The sequence below is a fragment of the Geotrypetes seraphini genome, chromosome 2 (genome assembly GCF_902459505.1).
Source record: "Geotrypetes seraphini chromosome 2, aGeoSer1.1, whole genome shotgun sequence".
Lineage (NCBI taxonomy): Eukaryota > Metazoa > Chordata > Amphibia > Gymnophiona > Dermophiidae > Geotrypetes > Geotrypetes seraphini.
Genome location: NC_047085.1, coordinates 101264010 through 101281540, shown reverse-complemented (window position 1 = coordinate 101281540; position 17531 = coordinate 101264010). Strand labels below are relative to the sequence as shown.

At 43.6% G+C, this 17531-nt stretch overlaps 1 protein-coding gene across 1 annotated transcript in view; it reads right to left on the bottom strand.

The window, feature by feature from the left end:
- Positions 1–17531, bottom strand: part of SLCO5A1 (solute carrier organic anion transporter family member 5A1) — a 126953-nt gene that overhangs the window by 94514 nt on the left and 14908 nt on the right. Inside the window, exons 3-5 of the mRNA XM_033932794.1 lie at positions 9551–9683; positions 6021–6241; positions 989–1153 (exon numbers count right to left, since the gene is read on the bottom strand). Of these exons, the coding sequence (XP_033788685.1) occupies positions 989–1153; positions 6021–6241; positions 9551–9683 (519 nt within the window). The remainder of the gene's footprint in view (positions 1–988; positions 1154–6020; positions 6242–9550; positions 9684–17531) is intronic.

Sequence of the window (17531 nt, the reverse complement as noted above, 5' to 3'; positions counted from 1 at the left end):
GGAACCCTGATAGTGGGATAGCAGTGGAGGCGGATCTACCAAAGCATACACTAAAAGTGTAATGGGGGAGATAAGAAAACTATGACAGAACAGAACCCTGAATTCAAGTGAGGACAGCATATTAAGGGCTAGGAGGTGTTCAAAAGCAGGTCAGAAGGATGAAGATTGCGTAAAGGTCATAGGATTTGGACAATAACACGTTACTGGAGACTTTTGCAAGGGCTATTTCTGTTGAATATACAGGGTGAATACCAGATTGCAGTGGATCAAAAATACTTGAGATGAAAGAAAGTCAAGACAACAGCAGTGAATAGCATGTCCAAATATCTTAGATAAGAAAGGGAGGAGGGAAATGGGGCAATATTTTTAGTGTTTGAGTCCTGGGAGACAGTACAATTTTGGTATGATGACTTGGCTATATAAGGGCTATATAAGTTTAGTGCGCTAAATGCTAAGACGCTCATAGGTATAAAATGGGCTTCTTAGCATTTAGCACATGCTAATTTCATTAGCGCACACTAAGCTTTAGTAAAAGTGCCCCTAAGTTTAGAGAGAACACAAAAACCAACTTAAGTGCCTGGTACTGCAGAGTTTGTTTTGCTGTTACTGAGGTGACTCCAGAATCTGTATATCAAGTACACTGAACTTCCACAGTCAACTGTTGCCAGTAAGTGGGTGTGTAATTAGGGAGAAAGGGTTTAAGAATAAAGATTTATTTGCTTAGGGCATCTACTATCTTTGCACAAGTCACAGCACTATATTTTAAAAACTGGCATTGTTCATATACTGTTTCAGTAGTGGTCTAGGTACAAATGTAATGCTTCATGCAGTTCACCAGTTGACTGAGGAAGTTGAGGGATGCCAATGAACTAGACTGATGCTGACATATGAACAGGCCGAATGTTCCATGCAGACATTTCTCAATTAGTTTTGTCACAATAATCAAAAATCAAACAGTTTTAATGAAACTTTAACGGCAATGGCTTACCAGTGTAGATGCTGGCACTGGAAGCTGGGATCCCAAATTGTGATTCGATAAACTTTGGAATAAAGGTAATAAAAGCAGTCACAATGGCACTCTCAGCTGTATATGACAAACTCATGAAAAGGAATGTCATATTGCTTAAGATTCTGACAGCTGCTCTTGGAAGGTCTACAAATATGAAAAGAAATTGAAAACAGATTCCTTGAAGTGAACCAAAAAAAATGACCTATTGGCATTTTATCGTATATATTGCAAAGGCCAGGACTACAGAGAGGGTAATTTTATAACAGGTCGCCTGAATTAGGAGACCAAATAGGCACATATTTTAAGGTTATTTTATAAAAATACAAATGTAGGTGCCTTTGTTTCTCTATAAAATAACATCACAAAAGCAGCTGAAATCACAACCTACATGCCACTACTGTACATACAATTTGTATGGGTGAACTGCTGAGATTTTTGTTGGTCAGTCAGTGGTGGTCACTGTTTCTTTAAATACTGGTCATCGTCTCCTGAATTAAACTTGGATATTCAGTACTGGCCCTTACCCAGGAACTGGAACCAAATACAGTCAAACCTCGGTTTGCGAGTGTTTTTCAAGACGAGCAAAACATTCTCGCAAAACGTGTCTCGCAAACCAAGTGTTGACTCGATTTGCGAGCACTCCCTGATAACCAGCATCGCTCCCCCCCGCTCGCAAAGGGCCCCCTCCCGCTCGAATCGGTACCCCCTCCGCGAGAACAGGAACCCCCCGCCCGACCAACTTTAACTCACCCCCCCCTTTAGCACCGGCACGCAGCCCACAAGTGCCGGAGCCGCTTGAAGATCTTCTTCCCAGTCTCTGCCGGCTTTGAGCATGCATCTGCGCATGCTCAAGCCCTTCTAATTCTCCCTCTCGCCGAGAACTTGTGGGCTGCGTGCCGGTGCCAAAGACGGGTTAGTTAAAGTTGGTCGGGAGGGGGTTCCTGTTCTCGCGGGGGGGGTGCCGATTCGAGCGGGGGGGGGCCTTTGCGAGCGGGGGGGAGCGGTTCTCGTGCCGGTGCCAGACGGGGAGCGGTGAGTTAAAGTTGGTCGGGCGGGGGTGCCTGTTCTCACGGGGGGTGCCAGATCACGCGGGGGGGGGGGAGCAGCGCAGTGGCCTCGGGGGGCGGGTGGGGGGGGTGGGAACATATCAAACCGAGTTTCCATTATTTCCTATGGGGAAACTTGCTTTGATAAACGAGCATTTTGGATTACGAGCATGCTCCTGGAACGGTTTATGCTCGTAATCCAAGGTACCACTGTATATTGGCCAGAAGATATCTGGATACCGGCAATATTCAACAACAGTACTCGGAGAGCAACCAGTTAAATTTAGAGCAACTTTTTCACCATCTCTAGATATTTTCTGAGTATTGCTACTGGATATTGGCAATGCCTAGCTAAAACAACATTACTTACTTGTAGCAGATATTCTCAGCAAGATACAAATCCTCACATCATCCAGTGGAGTTCAGTGAAGGAACTACACCCCAGAAATGAATGTCAGAACTTTTGAGCCAGTTCAGCTACTCGTGCATGTACTTTCCCACTTGCTGCTGTTACATGGGGCCATGCCAGTCTATTTACTAGCTTAAGAAGCAAACACTTGGGGGAGGTGGGCTGGTATATGAGGATTTGTATCCTGCTGCCTTGAAGAACACCTCCTACAGGTAAGTAACTTTGTTTTCTCCACGGACAAGCTGGATATTAAGATCATCACTACATGGGACTCCCTAGCTATCGGCTACAGTTTTCTCCTTAGCGTTTTCTAGCCGGGCGCAACGACCGGTTAATTTAGGTGAACGCCCGGCTGTCATCGCGGTTGCGAATCCTGCTGCTGCTAATGTAATGTAATGTAATTTATTTCTTATATACTGCTAATGCCGCCACTTAAACATTTTTTAAAACCCTTCTCACCGGCTTGGGGATTCCCCGACCTGACTCGGCACAGCCTGAAGAGCTGCTTAAAGTTCTGTGTTCGACTCCGGCCTCAGCCTGATATTTTTTTAAATTTAAGAAATAAAGAAAGTAAAAAAAAAAAGAAAAACAAACAAACGAAAAACCTTCCCCGTAAAACTAGCCTGCAATTTGTATTTTGTGTGTGTATGCAATGGGCGGCCCCCATTCCCGATCAGGAAGACGGGCCTGGGGAAGTTGAAAATTGCTTTGGGGAAACACAGCGCCGGCATGATTCCTGCCTTCCTGCTGCCGCTGTCATTTTCTATTCGCTATACCCTGGAATATTGTAATTGGCCTGACAGCTGCAGTAGTGTTATCAAATCGATTCCCTTCTGCAGCCTTGGGGATTTTACTAGGCCGTCCCACCTCTGATGATGCAACTTCCTTCTTCCTCGGAGGCGGGACAGCCTAGCAGAGGCCCTAAGGCTGCTGGAGGGAATTGACTCAATAGGGCAGCAGTCAGGCAAGTTACAATAGAGAGCCTGTTAATTGGAAGGGGGAGTGGTGTCAATGGGACTGGGAAATAAGAGGGATAGGTGCTGACAGGAGAAGAGGAAAAGAGGAGAGGAGAGAGTGGTGCTGCTAGACCTGGGAGGTGAGTGAGTAAGGTACTGCTTGTAGTCAGAGGGGAGGGAAATGGAAGGGAGAGGAACCCTGCTAGTTGGAGAGGAGAGGTTCTTGTGGCCCTGAGGGTGGAAAGGAGAAGTGTTGCAGCTCGTCGGTGGGGGAAACGGAAATAGAGAGGAGGGGAGGGATAGGTGCTGTTGGAGATTAGTAGTGGAGGGAGGTGAGAGGGAGAGGTGCTGCTGGACTTAAAATGGAAGAGGGAAATCTGCAGCAGGAATGAGGAGAGAAGGAAGAAGAGCAGTGGAGGAGGAGAGTGAGAGGGGATGGAGGAAGGGGGAAGGGGGAAAAGAAATGCTGCTGCTGCTGCACCCAATTGGGGAGAGCGAGAGAAGGAAGGAAAAGAAAGACCAGGAAGGGGGAGGAGAGGAAAGAGAGATGCCAAGACCATGGGAGGGAGGGAGGGAAAGGAAAGGAGATACTAGACCATGGAGGGAGAGATGTCAGGGCATGGTGGGGAGAGGAGACAGATGCCAGACCAGGGGAAAGAAAGGAAGGAGAGGAGATGCCAGATAATGGAGGGGGAGGGGGAGAGGAGACAAATGATAGGGCAAGGGGGAGGGAAGGGAAACTAAGGAGACAAATGCCAGACCAGAGGGAAAGGAAGGAGAGGAGGTGCCAGAGCAGAGAGGGAGAGATAGGAGAGGAGAGAGATTCCAGGGCATGGGGGGGGGAAGGAAGGGAAGTAGATAGAGATGCCAGACCATGGGGTGGAGTGGGAAGGAAGGAAGGAAAGAAAGGAGAAGAGAGAGATGCCAGAGCATAGGGGATGGAGTGGAGACAGAAAAATGGAGAGGGGGGATGAAGCTGAAATGAATCATGTACAAAGGCGAGAAAGTGCACAGGATATACAGTTTATTGAAAGGACATAAAAAGAGAGAAGATGCCGTATGGAAGAGAGAGAGAGGGCGGACACTGGATAGAAAGAGCAGAGAAAGGGTGGACAGTGGATGGAAGGGGCAGAGAGAGAGCAGAGGCTGGGTGGAAGGGGCAAAGATAGACGGCAGATGTTGCATGGAAGGGAGAGAGGATAAACGCTGTATAGAAAGAAAAGAGCGAAGAGAAGATAATTAAAGCAGAAACTACAAAAGGTAGAAATAAATTTTTTTTGTTGCTTTACATAGAATCAAGTAGTACTGTAACTGTATTGATAAATCTTTATAAATAGGAAATGGAAATAAGGCAATTTCTTTTGGACTAAACCCATTTCCTCAGGTCAGGACAGGATACCATAACAGCTGTATACTGTACTGTCTTGAATAAAGATTTGGCCTCTGAAAGCTAATTGAAAAATGGATTAGTCCAATAAAATGGTATTTTCTTATTTCTCATTGTTTTATTTATATTTGTTAATTTTTAAAGTTGTGATTGTTATGTATCAGTTTTTTCAAATTTACATCTATTGTATTTATATTTTGCACAGTATTAGGGGACATGTGTCACTGTTTCTGAGGTGTTGCATTAGTTTAACTTTTGTCTACATATTTCTATTTTTAGTTTGTGATTATTCCATATTGGGCGAAAGTGTTTCTGTGTTCTTTGTGTATGAAAAGGAAATGGTTTTCTGTTATCATTGACTGTACAAAATATATTGACTGTGCAGGATCTGGCTTGTTTAGTCAAAGACTTGATTTAAATCATGATTTTCTACAGACTCATTCTTGCTGATATAATCTTAATATTTACAACCAGATGAAGGTTTTGTTTTGAAAAATAACTTTTCAGTTTTACAGTTATATCAAAAAATTACTGATTTAGTTATACTATTAGAAATACATAGTTCACCTCGCAATAATTTCATAATTACCGTATATACTCGAATATAAGTCGATTCAAATATAAGTTGAGACCCCCATTTTCCCACAACGCAGCAATCCTCACTCAGAGGATCAAAATATAGGATGGCAACAAGGTTCCCAAAGTCATTAACATCAATACAAAAATCCAGTGCAGATGTTTTGACTTGGCTCATATCATTGCCTCCTTTGTCAAATGCAGATTAATTATTTACTTCTGTACTATTTCTTCAGAAATAAAAACTAATAGACAGTATAGTTTCTTTTTTACTTATCGTTTTTTAATGCAGTGTCTCTAGCGTGCCCCGACGGGACCCGTTTTGTCCACAAGGGCTTTCTCAAGGGTTCATAAAGGAGCTCTTTACTAGCTAGCTCCTCTAAGTTTTTATTTCTGAAGAAATAATACAGAAGTAAATAATTAAGCTGCATTTGTAGGGAGATCCTGGATTCTCTACAAGGAGGCAGCCAGTTCGGGCAGACAGTTCTGCAGAATTTGTTTGGTGTCTAAAATTCCAATTTTGCCCTCCTAATCCTGTTTTATTCTGTTTCAGACTGCAGCTTCACAACCAAGTGCCCTAAATTTCTGAACATTTACCCCAGTGTTTTGAGCAGGATTACAGAATAGTATACTATACCTTTAACGTTCTTTCCAAATCCCATAGAAGGGCCAACACCGGTATCCATAAGTTTGTTGCTAGATTTTTCTTTCATAACGTCATCATCACTGGATAGATCATCAGATTTACTTTTTTTTTTCTTTTTCTTCTTCTGTCGAGGTGGAAGTTTTTTGGGAAAACTAAACATTGGGCATATCACAAGAAGCATTGCAATGGCACAAAGAAGAAATCCACTCCACCTATTGATAGGAAAAAGCCCCAGAAAATTATGTGCATATTGTCCGTACTTTGCTTAAAGACAATAAATTACAAGAAGACAAAATACAGTGGTACCTTGGTTTATGAGCATAATTCGTTTCAGAAGCATGCTCATAATCCAAAGTACTCGTATATCAAAGCAACTTTCCCCATAGGCCATAATGGGAATGCTGACAATTCGTTCCAGAACCCAAAAGGTGTCAAGGAAGTGGCGAGAGGTGGCCCAGGGGTCTGTACCTGTCGGGTGCTGGGTGTTGGATTAGGGTCCGTCCGCCAGCCGCTAAAGAACCCCGCAGTGCCACTTTGGAGACTGAGTTATGTCAAGACTCTTGACATGGAGCCAACGCCTAGGCATATCTGCAGCTGCGCTCCCCCAGAAGCCTCCATGAGCCAGAGACACACAGAGTGACATACCCACACACGTTTAAAATTATAGCACAATCAAAGCTCAAATACAAGGTATAGTTGGCCGTAAGGTCCAAATGCCTAACAGACCTGAAACCTAAAAACATTGCAGTAGTTGTAGAAGCAACTTGCCAAAAAAACTCACCGTCAACCATAGGGTGTGAACTCTAAAAGGCTATACTGGACAGACAATGTCAAGGTGGGGGAGAAGAAATGATCAGGAAAAGGCTAGTATTGGGAAAACCCAAGGCAGGTCCCGTCCCCTGTCCCCCAAAATAGACCTTGTACTGTTTTACTGAAGACTGAGGTTTTATTTTTCAATTTAGATTCCCCCGCCATACTGCCAGAACCTCTAGCATCTGATCACATGAGAACCTGAGGCCCTGTTCAAAGGCAGCCATTCCCCAAAAAGAGAAAACCGCCCTTTAAGGGAAATGAGAATCAGGACTGGGAGATTCCCATACTGCTGAAGGTAAGCCAGTGTCTGAAACCTAAAAGATGAGGCCACTGCAGCAACCGCTGGCTTGAAATTTCCCCACTTAGACTCTCTCACGCAAAAACCTTCTGGTAGCAAGATATCTGTCAGCAGCCCCGGCATCGAACCAAATAAATCCAGCCAGAAAGAGCAGACAAGACCAGAAGGTGAAGTCCAAATAGACGAACAAACCCATAACAGGAGCTGCTTTAGCACAGGGCTGCTGTGGAGAGAATTCCGATGGCCAGAACCCAAAACAAGACCGCTGCCAGCAGTCACCAACTACGATCCCAGAATTGGGCCACCATTTACTTTTGTTTTGGCACAATGCCCTGAAAGTGAGTGAAGGGCATCCATGCACCTTGGGGAAGTACCCCAACATGGGAATCAAAAGGGTGCTGCTGGAAGAAAGTGCCAAAGCACAGCTATGCACCTACAAGTGGGAGGGAGGGGGGAGAGAAAGAGAGCAGAAGACATGGATGCTGGACCCTCAAATGGGGGAGGGGGGAGTGTGAGAGAGCAGGAGGCACGGATGCTGGACCTGCAAGTGGGGGAAGAGGAGAGAGAGAACAGGAGATATGGATGCTAGACCTGCAAGTGGGGGAAGAGGAGAGAGAGAACAGGAGATATGGATGCTGGACCTGCAAGTGGGGGAAGAGGAGAGAGAGAACAGGAGATATGGATGCTGGACCTGCTAGTGTGTGTGTGGGGGGGAGAGAGCAAAAGACACAGATGATGGACCTGTAAGTGATGAGGGGGAGAGAGAAAGAGCAGGAGACAGGGATGCTGGATCTGTAAGTGGGGGAAAGAGGAAGAGAGAGAAATTGATCCAGACTAAGGGTGAAAAGAGAGGAAGAGATGCTTGGCCAATGGAGAAAGGAAAAGAGAGATGCCAGACAATGGGAGTAGGGGTGGGATTCAGGGTGTTAGCGAGAGGTGTGCTGGTGGGGAGGGGTGGAGGAGACATGGATGCTGGATCCGCAAGTAGGGGTGGGGGAATAGAAGAGACAGTGACCCAGACCAGAATGGGGGCAAGGGGAAGGTAAGAAGAAATTCTTGGCCAGAGAAGAGATGCCAGACCATGGGGGCCAAGGAGGGAATTCAGGATGCGAGAGAGAGGGGTGGGAGTTGGAGACAGAACTGTAGTTGGAGTGAGAGAGGGAAATGAGAAGGCTAGAGCTTGAGAAAAGAAAATGGAAGAAAGAATTTCAGGTTTTATGATAGGGGAATTCTTTGCAAAACAAATAAACCTTGCAGAATTTTCAAATACATAACTGCCATTTTTATAAATAACCTACTTAATTTATACAGTGTATATTTCCAAAGAGGATGTACACATGAGCAAGTTTAAATATACGCATGTAAAGCGCTAACATGGCTGGTGTAAGTGCTCGCACCTAAGCATTTATATGCATAGTTATGCTAGTATGCCATAAAAAAGCAGGCACTTATGTCCCTTTATAGAATAGGGTCCTACCCCACAACCTTAGGTGTCCAATTGTAAGTAATCTGTTATACAGTAACTTGCCTTTAAAATATTTGGCTGGATTACTGTATATTTAGTCAGAAGGTAAAGATTTCTGCAGCACTCGGGGTTCCTTTTACAAAAGTGTGTTAGGGCCTTAACGCACGGAATAGCGCACGCTCAAATGCCCCGCGTGCTAGCCGCTACCGCCTCCTCTTGAACAGGCGGTAGTTTTTCGGCTAGCGCGTGCTAATTCGGTGCATGCGCTAAAAACGCTAGTGCACCTTTGTAAAAGGAGCCCTCAGTCAAATTTTGACAAAGCAATTTTAAAACTACCCACTTGCTCCAAAGTCCACAGGTACTTTTTTCAGGCACAGTGTGCACAAATTTTTCAAAGTGAAAGTATGTGTGTAATTTCACTCTGAAAGCTGCCACAGGAATAACTATCAACAGATACTTCCACCTACTCTTTCTGCAAGTACTTTTCCCAACTAAACTAATGCGTGTAGTTTTGCGTTGCAGCAATCCTTGGGCTAATCCTACTCCCATGAATGCCTCTGCCGAATTAGAGTTCACAAAATGTTCCACAATACTTTTACCACACAAGTTGGGCCATTTTCAAAAACGGTTTTCTTACCTGTGTGAATAGTTAAAAGGCTACTGAAAATTGCCCTCACCATGAAAGATTATGAAGTACAAAGAAATTATTGGCAAGTTTATTTCCAGAGTAGAAATGCCAACTCAGTTTTGCCATTCAGTTACTTACTAGCTTTATTATATATAGACCAAAATATTGAGATTTTGGGTCCAAAGTTTAAACTCAGGGGCTGGGTTATCACATTGTGATCACAGATCATCATAAGATCCCTGGATATTCGGGGGAGTAAAAATGGCTAAAATATTTCTATGGATAAAATATTTTAAAATGAAATAATTAATTCTTACCAATTTCCAATGAAGCGGGGATCATTCTGGTCAATATAGACAGTTTTTTTGGGATCCACATAAAAACCAATGAAAACACCTCCTAACAAATATCCTGCAGCAGGACCAAGGGCTCCCATGACATACATCATAGCTGAGGATATACAAGAAAAAAAATAAAATAAATAAAATTTAGTCCAGAACTGCTCTTTGACATAAAATATTAAGCAAGAAATAAAAATGTGAATGACAGTATCACTATAACAAAGTACATTTCATATCACCTTTGTCAAAATGGGGCCCTTTTACTAAGCTACAATAAGCACGAATATTTTTTTATTTAAGTATTTATATACCACTTATAGCCTAAGTGGTTTACATTCAGCTACTCGAGCATTTTTCCCTGTCTGTCCTGGTGGGCTCACAATCTATGTAATGTACTTGGGATAGTGGGGGGATTAAGTGACTTGCCAAGGTGCAGTGTGGGATTTGAACCCACAACCTCAGGGTGCTGAGGTTGTGGCTCTAACCACTGCACCACACACTCCCCTCAGGTTAAATTCTACTACCATGAGGTGCACTTACCCTACAGTAGTTTTGGAACTGGCGTGAACTACCCACACATTAAAAAATAGGAGGTAAAAAGTAGGCTTGTCCTGTGCTAATCAACGCGCGGTTAGTGTAAATAGGTTGCAGTAAGAGCTCATGTACTAATTAAGAAATTAGTGCTTCGTCGTTTATAGGACATATAGGGCCTCTTCTATCAAACTGCGCTAGCAGTTTTTAGCGCAGAGAGCCATGCTGAATGGCCCTTGCTGCTCCCAACGCTCATAGGAACTCTATGAGTGTCAGGAGCAGCGCAGACCATTCAGCGTGGCTCACCGCACCAAAAACTGCTAGCGCAGTTTGATAGAAGAGGCCCTTAGGAAAAGTAGCCATTTTACAGTCTCGCAAAAAGTGGCCACAGCGTAACAGAAACCCAGGCACTAAAAAAAAAGAACTGGCCACTTTTTAACACAACTTAGTAAAAGGGCCCCAATATAAAATGAGGATGTTTTTTGGGAAATGTGGTGCTATGGTCTGCAGCGAGAGCATGTTTGTCTGAATTTCACAGACTTTATCAACCACTTCTTCAAAGTGTTATTTTATAAGATCTATGAGGACAATACAGCATATGTCTTTTTTTTATTTTTTTATTCTTTATTGATTTTCAAAATTGCAAAAGTGCAATGCACAACAAATGATACAATAAAAGCATATCCAACTTACACATGTTCATAATCAACCATTTTCCCCACTCACCCAATACTTATCCAATAAAACACAAAAACATACATTACCACAAAAAACCTTACCCTATTCTAAATAATGATATATTCCCAACCATCCCAAGAATAGAAATTTAAAAATCAAGTTATGACATAAATAACCCACGCCCCCTCCCACCCTTCCCTTCATATGTACTAAAATAAACAAAAATTGGCTCACATTCGACAAACAATTATAATGAGGTAACATATGGCTTAATTAAAAACTATGAAGCCCACAATTTGCTTCCTTTTGCAATGTCATACAGTAGTATTCATCTTCAGCATTTCCTTCACTTCTTTGCAATTACTAAAGACCTTCTGCACTTATGTAACTTGTGTTTAATCTGAATCAATTTAAACAGTAAAAAAAGAAGACTCCCCCCTCCTCCTCTCCAAGTGGGGTGTTCCTGCTGTAGACTTAGCTACTGAGATATAGACAAGTTGCAATTATTTAAAATAAACAGCCTATTTATATCCCTAAGTATTAGTGGGCTTCAGTCAGCTCTGTTCTCTCTTCTCTTGTCGTACTACTACTATTACTTATCAATTCTATAGAGCTGCTAGGCGTATGCAGTGCTGTACATTAAACATTTAAGAGACAATCCCTGCTCAATAGAGCTTACAATCTAATTAAAACAGAGAAACAGGACAAATAGGGGTTAGGGAATTTCTCATTGAGGGAATAAAACAACAGACATAGATATTTTAAAACTGAGTGAGAGTTAGGAGTAAAAGCAGCCTCAAAAAAGTGGGCTTGTAGTCTAGATTTGAACACTGCCAGAGATGGAGCTTGATCTACTGACTCAGGCAGTCTGTTCTAGGCATACGGTGCAACAAGATAGAGGGGACGGCATCTGGACTTGGCAGTAGAGGAGAAGGGTAGAGATAAGAATGACTTACCCAATGAACGGAGTCCCGGGGAGGAGTAAAAGGAGAGATACAGAGGAGCTGCAGAGTGAATGCATTTGTAAGTCAATAAGAGGAGTTTGAACTGTATGCGGAAATGGATAGGGAGCCAATGAAGTGACTTGAGATGGTACTGAAGGGGATAGACTTAGTAGATAAGGACAGGTTGTTCACCCTCTCCAAGGTAGGGAGAACAAGAGGGCACCCTCTAAAGTTGAAAAGGGATAGATTCCATACACACATAAGGAAGTTCTTCTTCACCCAGAGAGTGGTAGAAAACTGGAACGCTCCTCCAGAATCTGTCATAGGGGAAAAAACCCTCCAGGGATTCAAGACAAAGTTAGATAAGTTCCTGCTGAACAAGAACATGCGCAGGTAGGGCTGGTCTCAGTTAGGGCGCTGGTCTTTGACCGGAGGGCCGCCGCGTGAGCGGACTGCTGGGCATGGTGGACCACTGGTCTGATCCAGCAGCGGCAACTCTTATGTTCTTATGGATAACGTGAACATAGTGACACAGGCGAAATATAAGTTCTGTAGCAGAATTTTGAATAGATTGAATGGGAGTGAGAAGCAAGTTGCAATAATCTAGACAAGAGGTGATAGGAGTGTACTCAGAAAGAAAAGGTCGGATTTGGGTGATATTAGCAAGAAACAACCGGTTTTAGCAGTCTGTTGGATTTCTGCAGAGAAAGAAAGAGAGGATTCAAAGATGGCTCCGAAGTTGCAAGTTGCAAGTTCTGTGGATGAGAGTATCCACAGAAATAAAGAATGAGGGAAGAAGAGAGGTGAATTTAGGTGGAAAGATAAAAAGCTCAGTCTTGGCCATGTTCAGTTTTAAATGGCGAGACATCCAGGCAGCAATGTCAGATAGGCAGGCTGAGACTTGGGCCTGGATTCCTGTAGAAATTTCTGGAGTAGAGAGGTAGATCTGAGAGATGTCAGCATAGAGGTAATACTGAAAATCATGGAAGAGATCAGAGAGGAAAAAAGAAGAGGTCCCAAGACAGAGCCTTAAGGTACATTGACCGACATGTGGGGTAGCAGTGGAGGAGGATCCACCACTCCATACACTAAAAGTGTGATGAGAGAGATAAGAAGAAAACTAAAAAAGAACAAAGCCCTGAAATCCAAGTGAGGACAGCATATCAATGAATCCAACCCACTCGGGATAGCTTTTTATCACTAAATTAAGTGAATTGTGTATTACTGGTGATACACAGTTAAGATGAGAGGTGGTTTCTCTTCTTCCTGCAACCTCCTTTTGGGGTGCCTCAGGGGTTTGACTTTATTGCCCATCTTTGAGTTCCATTTCTCTGGAGATAGGACAATCGCTTTATTCCTACATTGCTGATATTTTTGTTTTACTACCTCTTACTGATAAACTAATCTAAACTTTTTCAACTAAAACAAACTGTATAAGAAAAATCATAGGTTGCGCTTTGTCACAACTATTGAAATTACATTACATTACAGATTTCTATTCCGCCATTACCTTTCGGTTAAAAGCGGATTACAAAAAGAGTTATGGAAGAAGGGTTACAACGTTAGATCAGAGAAGGTTTCCAAGAGAGGGAAAAGTAGGATCTGGGGGTTAGGGAGGGGATGGTAAGAGGGGGGTTAAGCTTTATCATGGTATTAAGCTTTATAGAGTATAGTTTTTATTTCCTTTCTGAACATCTTGTAGTCTGGGGAAATACCAATAAAACAACTTTTCTTTGGCTAAATAAACACAAAGACTTAAGGGCAAATTCTATAAGAAGCGCCCAAAAGTTAGGCACCTAATTAGGTACTGTTCAGCACGATTCAAGTAAAATTGGGTGCTGTTTAATGAATCACGCTGAGCGGAATCTATTTTGGAGGCGCCCAAGAAATAGAGGCACAACTAAAAGTTAGGCGCCAAGCTGAGCACTTAAGCATGCTTAAGAGCAGTGATTCTGCAACAAGGCTCACTTCAAAATGAAAGGACAACTCAAACTTTTATACAAGCTTTATGACCTAATACAATGCAAGCAATGGCTAGGTGCTGAATTCCACATTCAAATAGATCTGTAAGAGGTCATTCTCCCTCTCAAGGGTATGTCCATTTTATGCCGATAGTGACACCACAAGTAAGTTAAAAAACCCCAGAAGCCAGATTGCCCATGCAGAACATTGCAACAGCCAAGGAAGAGAGAAAGTTGAAGGAGGTGAGAGTCAGAACTAGAAAGAGTACAAAATCTTTTTTTGGTTCATAGACAAAACCGCCGAAGACAAAGGCGTGCGCCGACAACTGAGCGCAAGACGGAAACACGCGCTGAAGAAAAAGAGTGTTTTTAGGGACTCCGACGGGGGTTTTTGTTGAAGAAACCCCCCCTCTTTACTTAATGCAGATCGCGGCAGCGTTGTGGGGGTTTGGGGGGTTGTAATGTTCCCTCTAAGCGGGCGGGTGTTGTGAGCAAACTTTTTTCACTGTGAGCTAAAAATATCGGGCGCCAGCAAGTTATGAGCCAAATAAATATGTTGCTTTCTACCACAGAACTTCCTTACGTTTGTATGGAATCTATCCCCTTTCAACTTTAGAGAGTGCCCTCTCGTTCTCCCTGCCTTAGCTACTAAGTCTATTCCCTTCAGTACCTTGAATGTTTCTATCATGTCCCCTCTCAATCTCCTCTGCTCAAGGGAGAAGAGGCCCAGTTTCTCTAATCTTTCGCTGTACGGCAACTCCTCCAGCCCCTTAACCATTTTAGTTGCTCTTCTCTGGATCCTTTCGAGTAGTACCGTGTCCTTCTTAAAGTACCAGTGCTGGACGCAGTACTCCAGGTGAGGGCGTACCATGGCCCGGTACAGCAGCATGATAACCTTCTCTGTCTCTTCAGTCCAGCATCTGCCCCTTCCATTCACTGTCTGTCTTTCCCTGCCATCTCTCCTCCTGCCCCCCCCCCCCCCCCCAATTTGGTCTAGCATCCATCATCTTCCTTCTGTTCCCCTCATGGTCTGGCATCTCTATCCTTCCCTCCCCCCTGTGGTTTTTAGCATATCTCTCTTCTCATTTCCTCCACTCAGATCTGATCATTCTCTGCTCTCTCTTCCCTTTTCTTCTCTGGTCTTCCTTCTCTATTTTCTGCCTCCATCTAAATTAAATTCTTTCTTACTATTTAGTCCCGTTTCCCTCTTTTCACTGTGTCTACACACAGCTTGTCACCCCTTTCCCTCACCCCTCCATTATCTTACTATTTTCTTCCCCCTTTATTTATCTCCTCCTTCCATCCAGTATGTGTTCTTTCCCCACTTCCATTCAGCATCTGCTCTCCCTTCTCAACTGACATCCATCTGCCTTCTGCTCTCTCTCCCTTCTTCTCACTTCCATCATCTGTCCCCTTCTCTCTCTCTCTCATCTCCTCCATTCCATCATCTGCCCCTTCTCTCTCTCTCTCTCCCCCCCCCCAACTTCCATCATCTGCCCCCCCTTCCCCTCACCTTTGTGGGTCACTTTCTTTCCCCTGAGGGTGGCTCATGTCACAGGGGAAGCTTTGGCCGAGCAGAACCGCTTGATTGACAGTGGAACTTACTTGATTGATGTCGATGCTGGGGCCCGTTGCCGTTTGAAGGAAAAAAAAAAAGGTGGAAAAAAGGAACCTGTAAAGGCGAGAGGAAGGGAAACCTCCAGGACAGCTGCTTTTTGCCCTCCTTCAGCGGCCCAAGAGTTCAGACCAGCAGCGGCAGCTCTGTATGCTTTTAACTTCGGCACAGAGCTGCCCCTAATCAATAGTTTAGCGCGGTTTCATGAGGCAGCCTCGGGGCCTTTGATAGCCGGCCCGCTTCGATGATGCGATGTGGGCCGGCCTAGCAAAGGCCCCGAGGCTGCCTTATGAAACCGCGCTAAACTATTGATTAGGGGCAGCTCTGTGCCGAAGTTAAAAGCATACACAGCTGCCGCTGCTGGTCTGGAGGTGCGGAGACAAGGCAGGAGGCAAACGCGGTGGAAGGCAGGAGTCCCGGCGAAGGCAGGAGTCCCGGCACAGCGACTGCAACAGGAAGTTGCAAGTCAGCTGACGCCGGCCTTTCGTTGCGGCGGGGACCGAATCCTTCGCGGACCGGCAAGATTTTGTTTGCGGACCGGCGGTTGAAGAACTGTGCTCTACACTGTGTGCGCTGTGACGAGAAACTTGTGCGCTGCGAGGTAATATTTTGTGCGTCAGCGCACCCCAGCGCAGCTTAGCGGGAACACTGGTTGTAACCCCCCTCATTATACTGGAAACTTAACTGTTTCCCTGTTTTTAGGGAAAAAGTGAAGTTTTCAGTAAAATGTGGGGGGTTACAACCCCCAACCCCCCCCCCACAATGTGGCGCGATCTGTATAAAGTAAAGTGGGGGGGTTCCCCCCCACACCCCCCGTCAGAGCCCTTTAAAACAGTCATTTTCTTCAGCGCATGGCTCCGCGTTGCGCTCAGTTGTCTGCGCGCGCCTTTGTCCCGGGGCGCGCTTTTGACCTGACACCCTTTTTTTTTTCTAGTATCCAAGTTCACTGATCATGATCAACTCATGGGGTGGACTTAAACCCACCTCCTTGGCACTTTCATTTTGTGGACATTACTGCTTTCTAATTTACTAATCCTAAAAACCATGTGCTTTTCCTGTACTTATTTTCTAAATAACAAAAGAAAGTTCTAGTATTCAAGAAAACAGAAGCGTAGCGTGGGTTTAGCGCATGCTAAAAAGCTGTGTGCACTAAAACCGCTAATGCGGCTTTGTAAAAGGAGCCCTAAGTGTAGCCAAATGCATTATGTATTCATGGCTATTTTTATTGCTCTGTTTATTTTATAGTTACTTTTATTGCCTTGTTCATGCATTCTTTTATGTATTCATTGTTATTTTTTGTTCTGTTTATTTATAGTTACTTTTATTGCTCTGTTTATTCATAAACATAAGTTTATTTTATGTCTTTAGGTTCCCTTGACGGAGGCATCTTTAATGCCAAATCCTGGATCCTTGTTGGGACTTTTTTTTAACAATAAAGCTTACATATTGGTTGATTAGGACATCTCTCTTGACTTTTTCTTGTTCTGTCTGTACTTCTCCCATTAGGCAAGTACTCTCTTTCTGTTGATTGTGAATTTATATATGTGCCATTCATTCCATGTCAAGTGATCTAGGTCTCGTCAACTGACCATCTTAGAAGTTGATAAAATTGTTACTGGAAGTACAACAGGACATGCGATGAATATGTGCAAAGTCTTAGGGCAGAATCTCAACTTCTTCCAAAGTTAGGGGCCTCATTAGTGGGGTCACTTTTTTCATTTCATGGAAGAAAGTGAAAAAACGTCAACTTTTAGTTCAAGTTGTGGACAGGACAATTGCTCAACCAGCTAAAGATAATATTTCTAGAACAATCTTATGTGCTGAGTCCAAATATACCACTCAGAACATTGGCATCATTGCGGGACCATAAAGTTGATGAAAAAGTCTGTCGTAGAATGCACAGGCAAATATCTGACACAACATAGCTCCTAAACAGAAAGCACACTAGGCCTCAGATTTTAGAAACTGAAAGAGATTATGGCCAGTTACTGTCTCATAAACTTTTAGGCACAGTGTACTTTTCTTTTAAGAGATAAATCTTAATTAAGATCGTTGAAAAAAATTTTATGCAACTTTACCTAAATTTAATGTCACATACCACAACTGTACATCCTCCAATTTCTTTCTTTCTTGCACCATTTGAAAGAGTAATTTCTTGGCTACAAAACTCACCAAGCCACATTTTTGACCTGCTATTCCCAAAAGCTTAAAATAGGCCTAAAGGTACA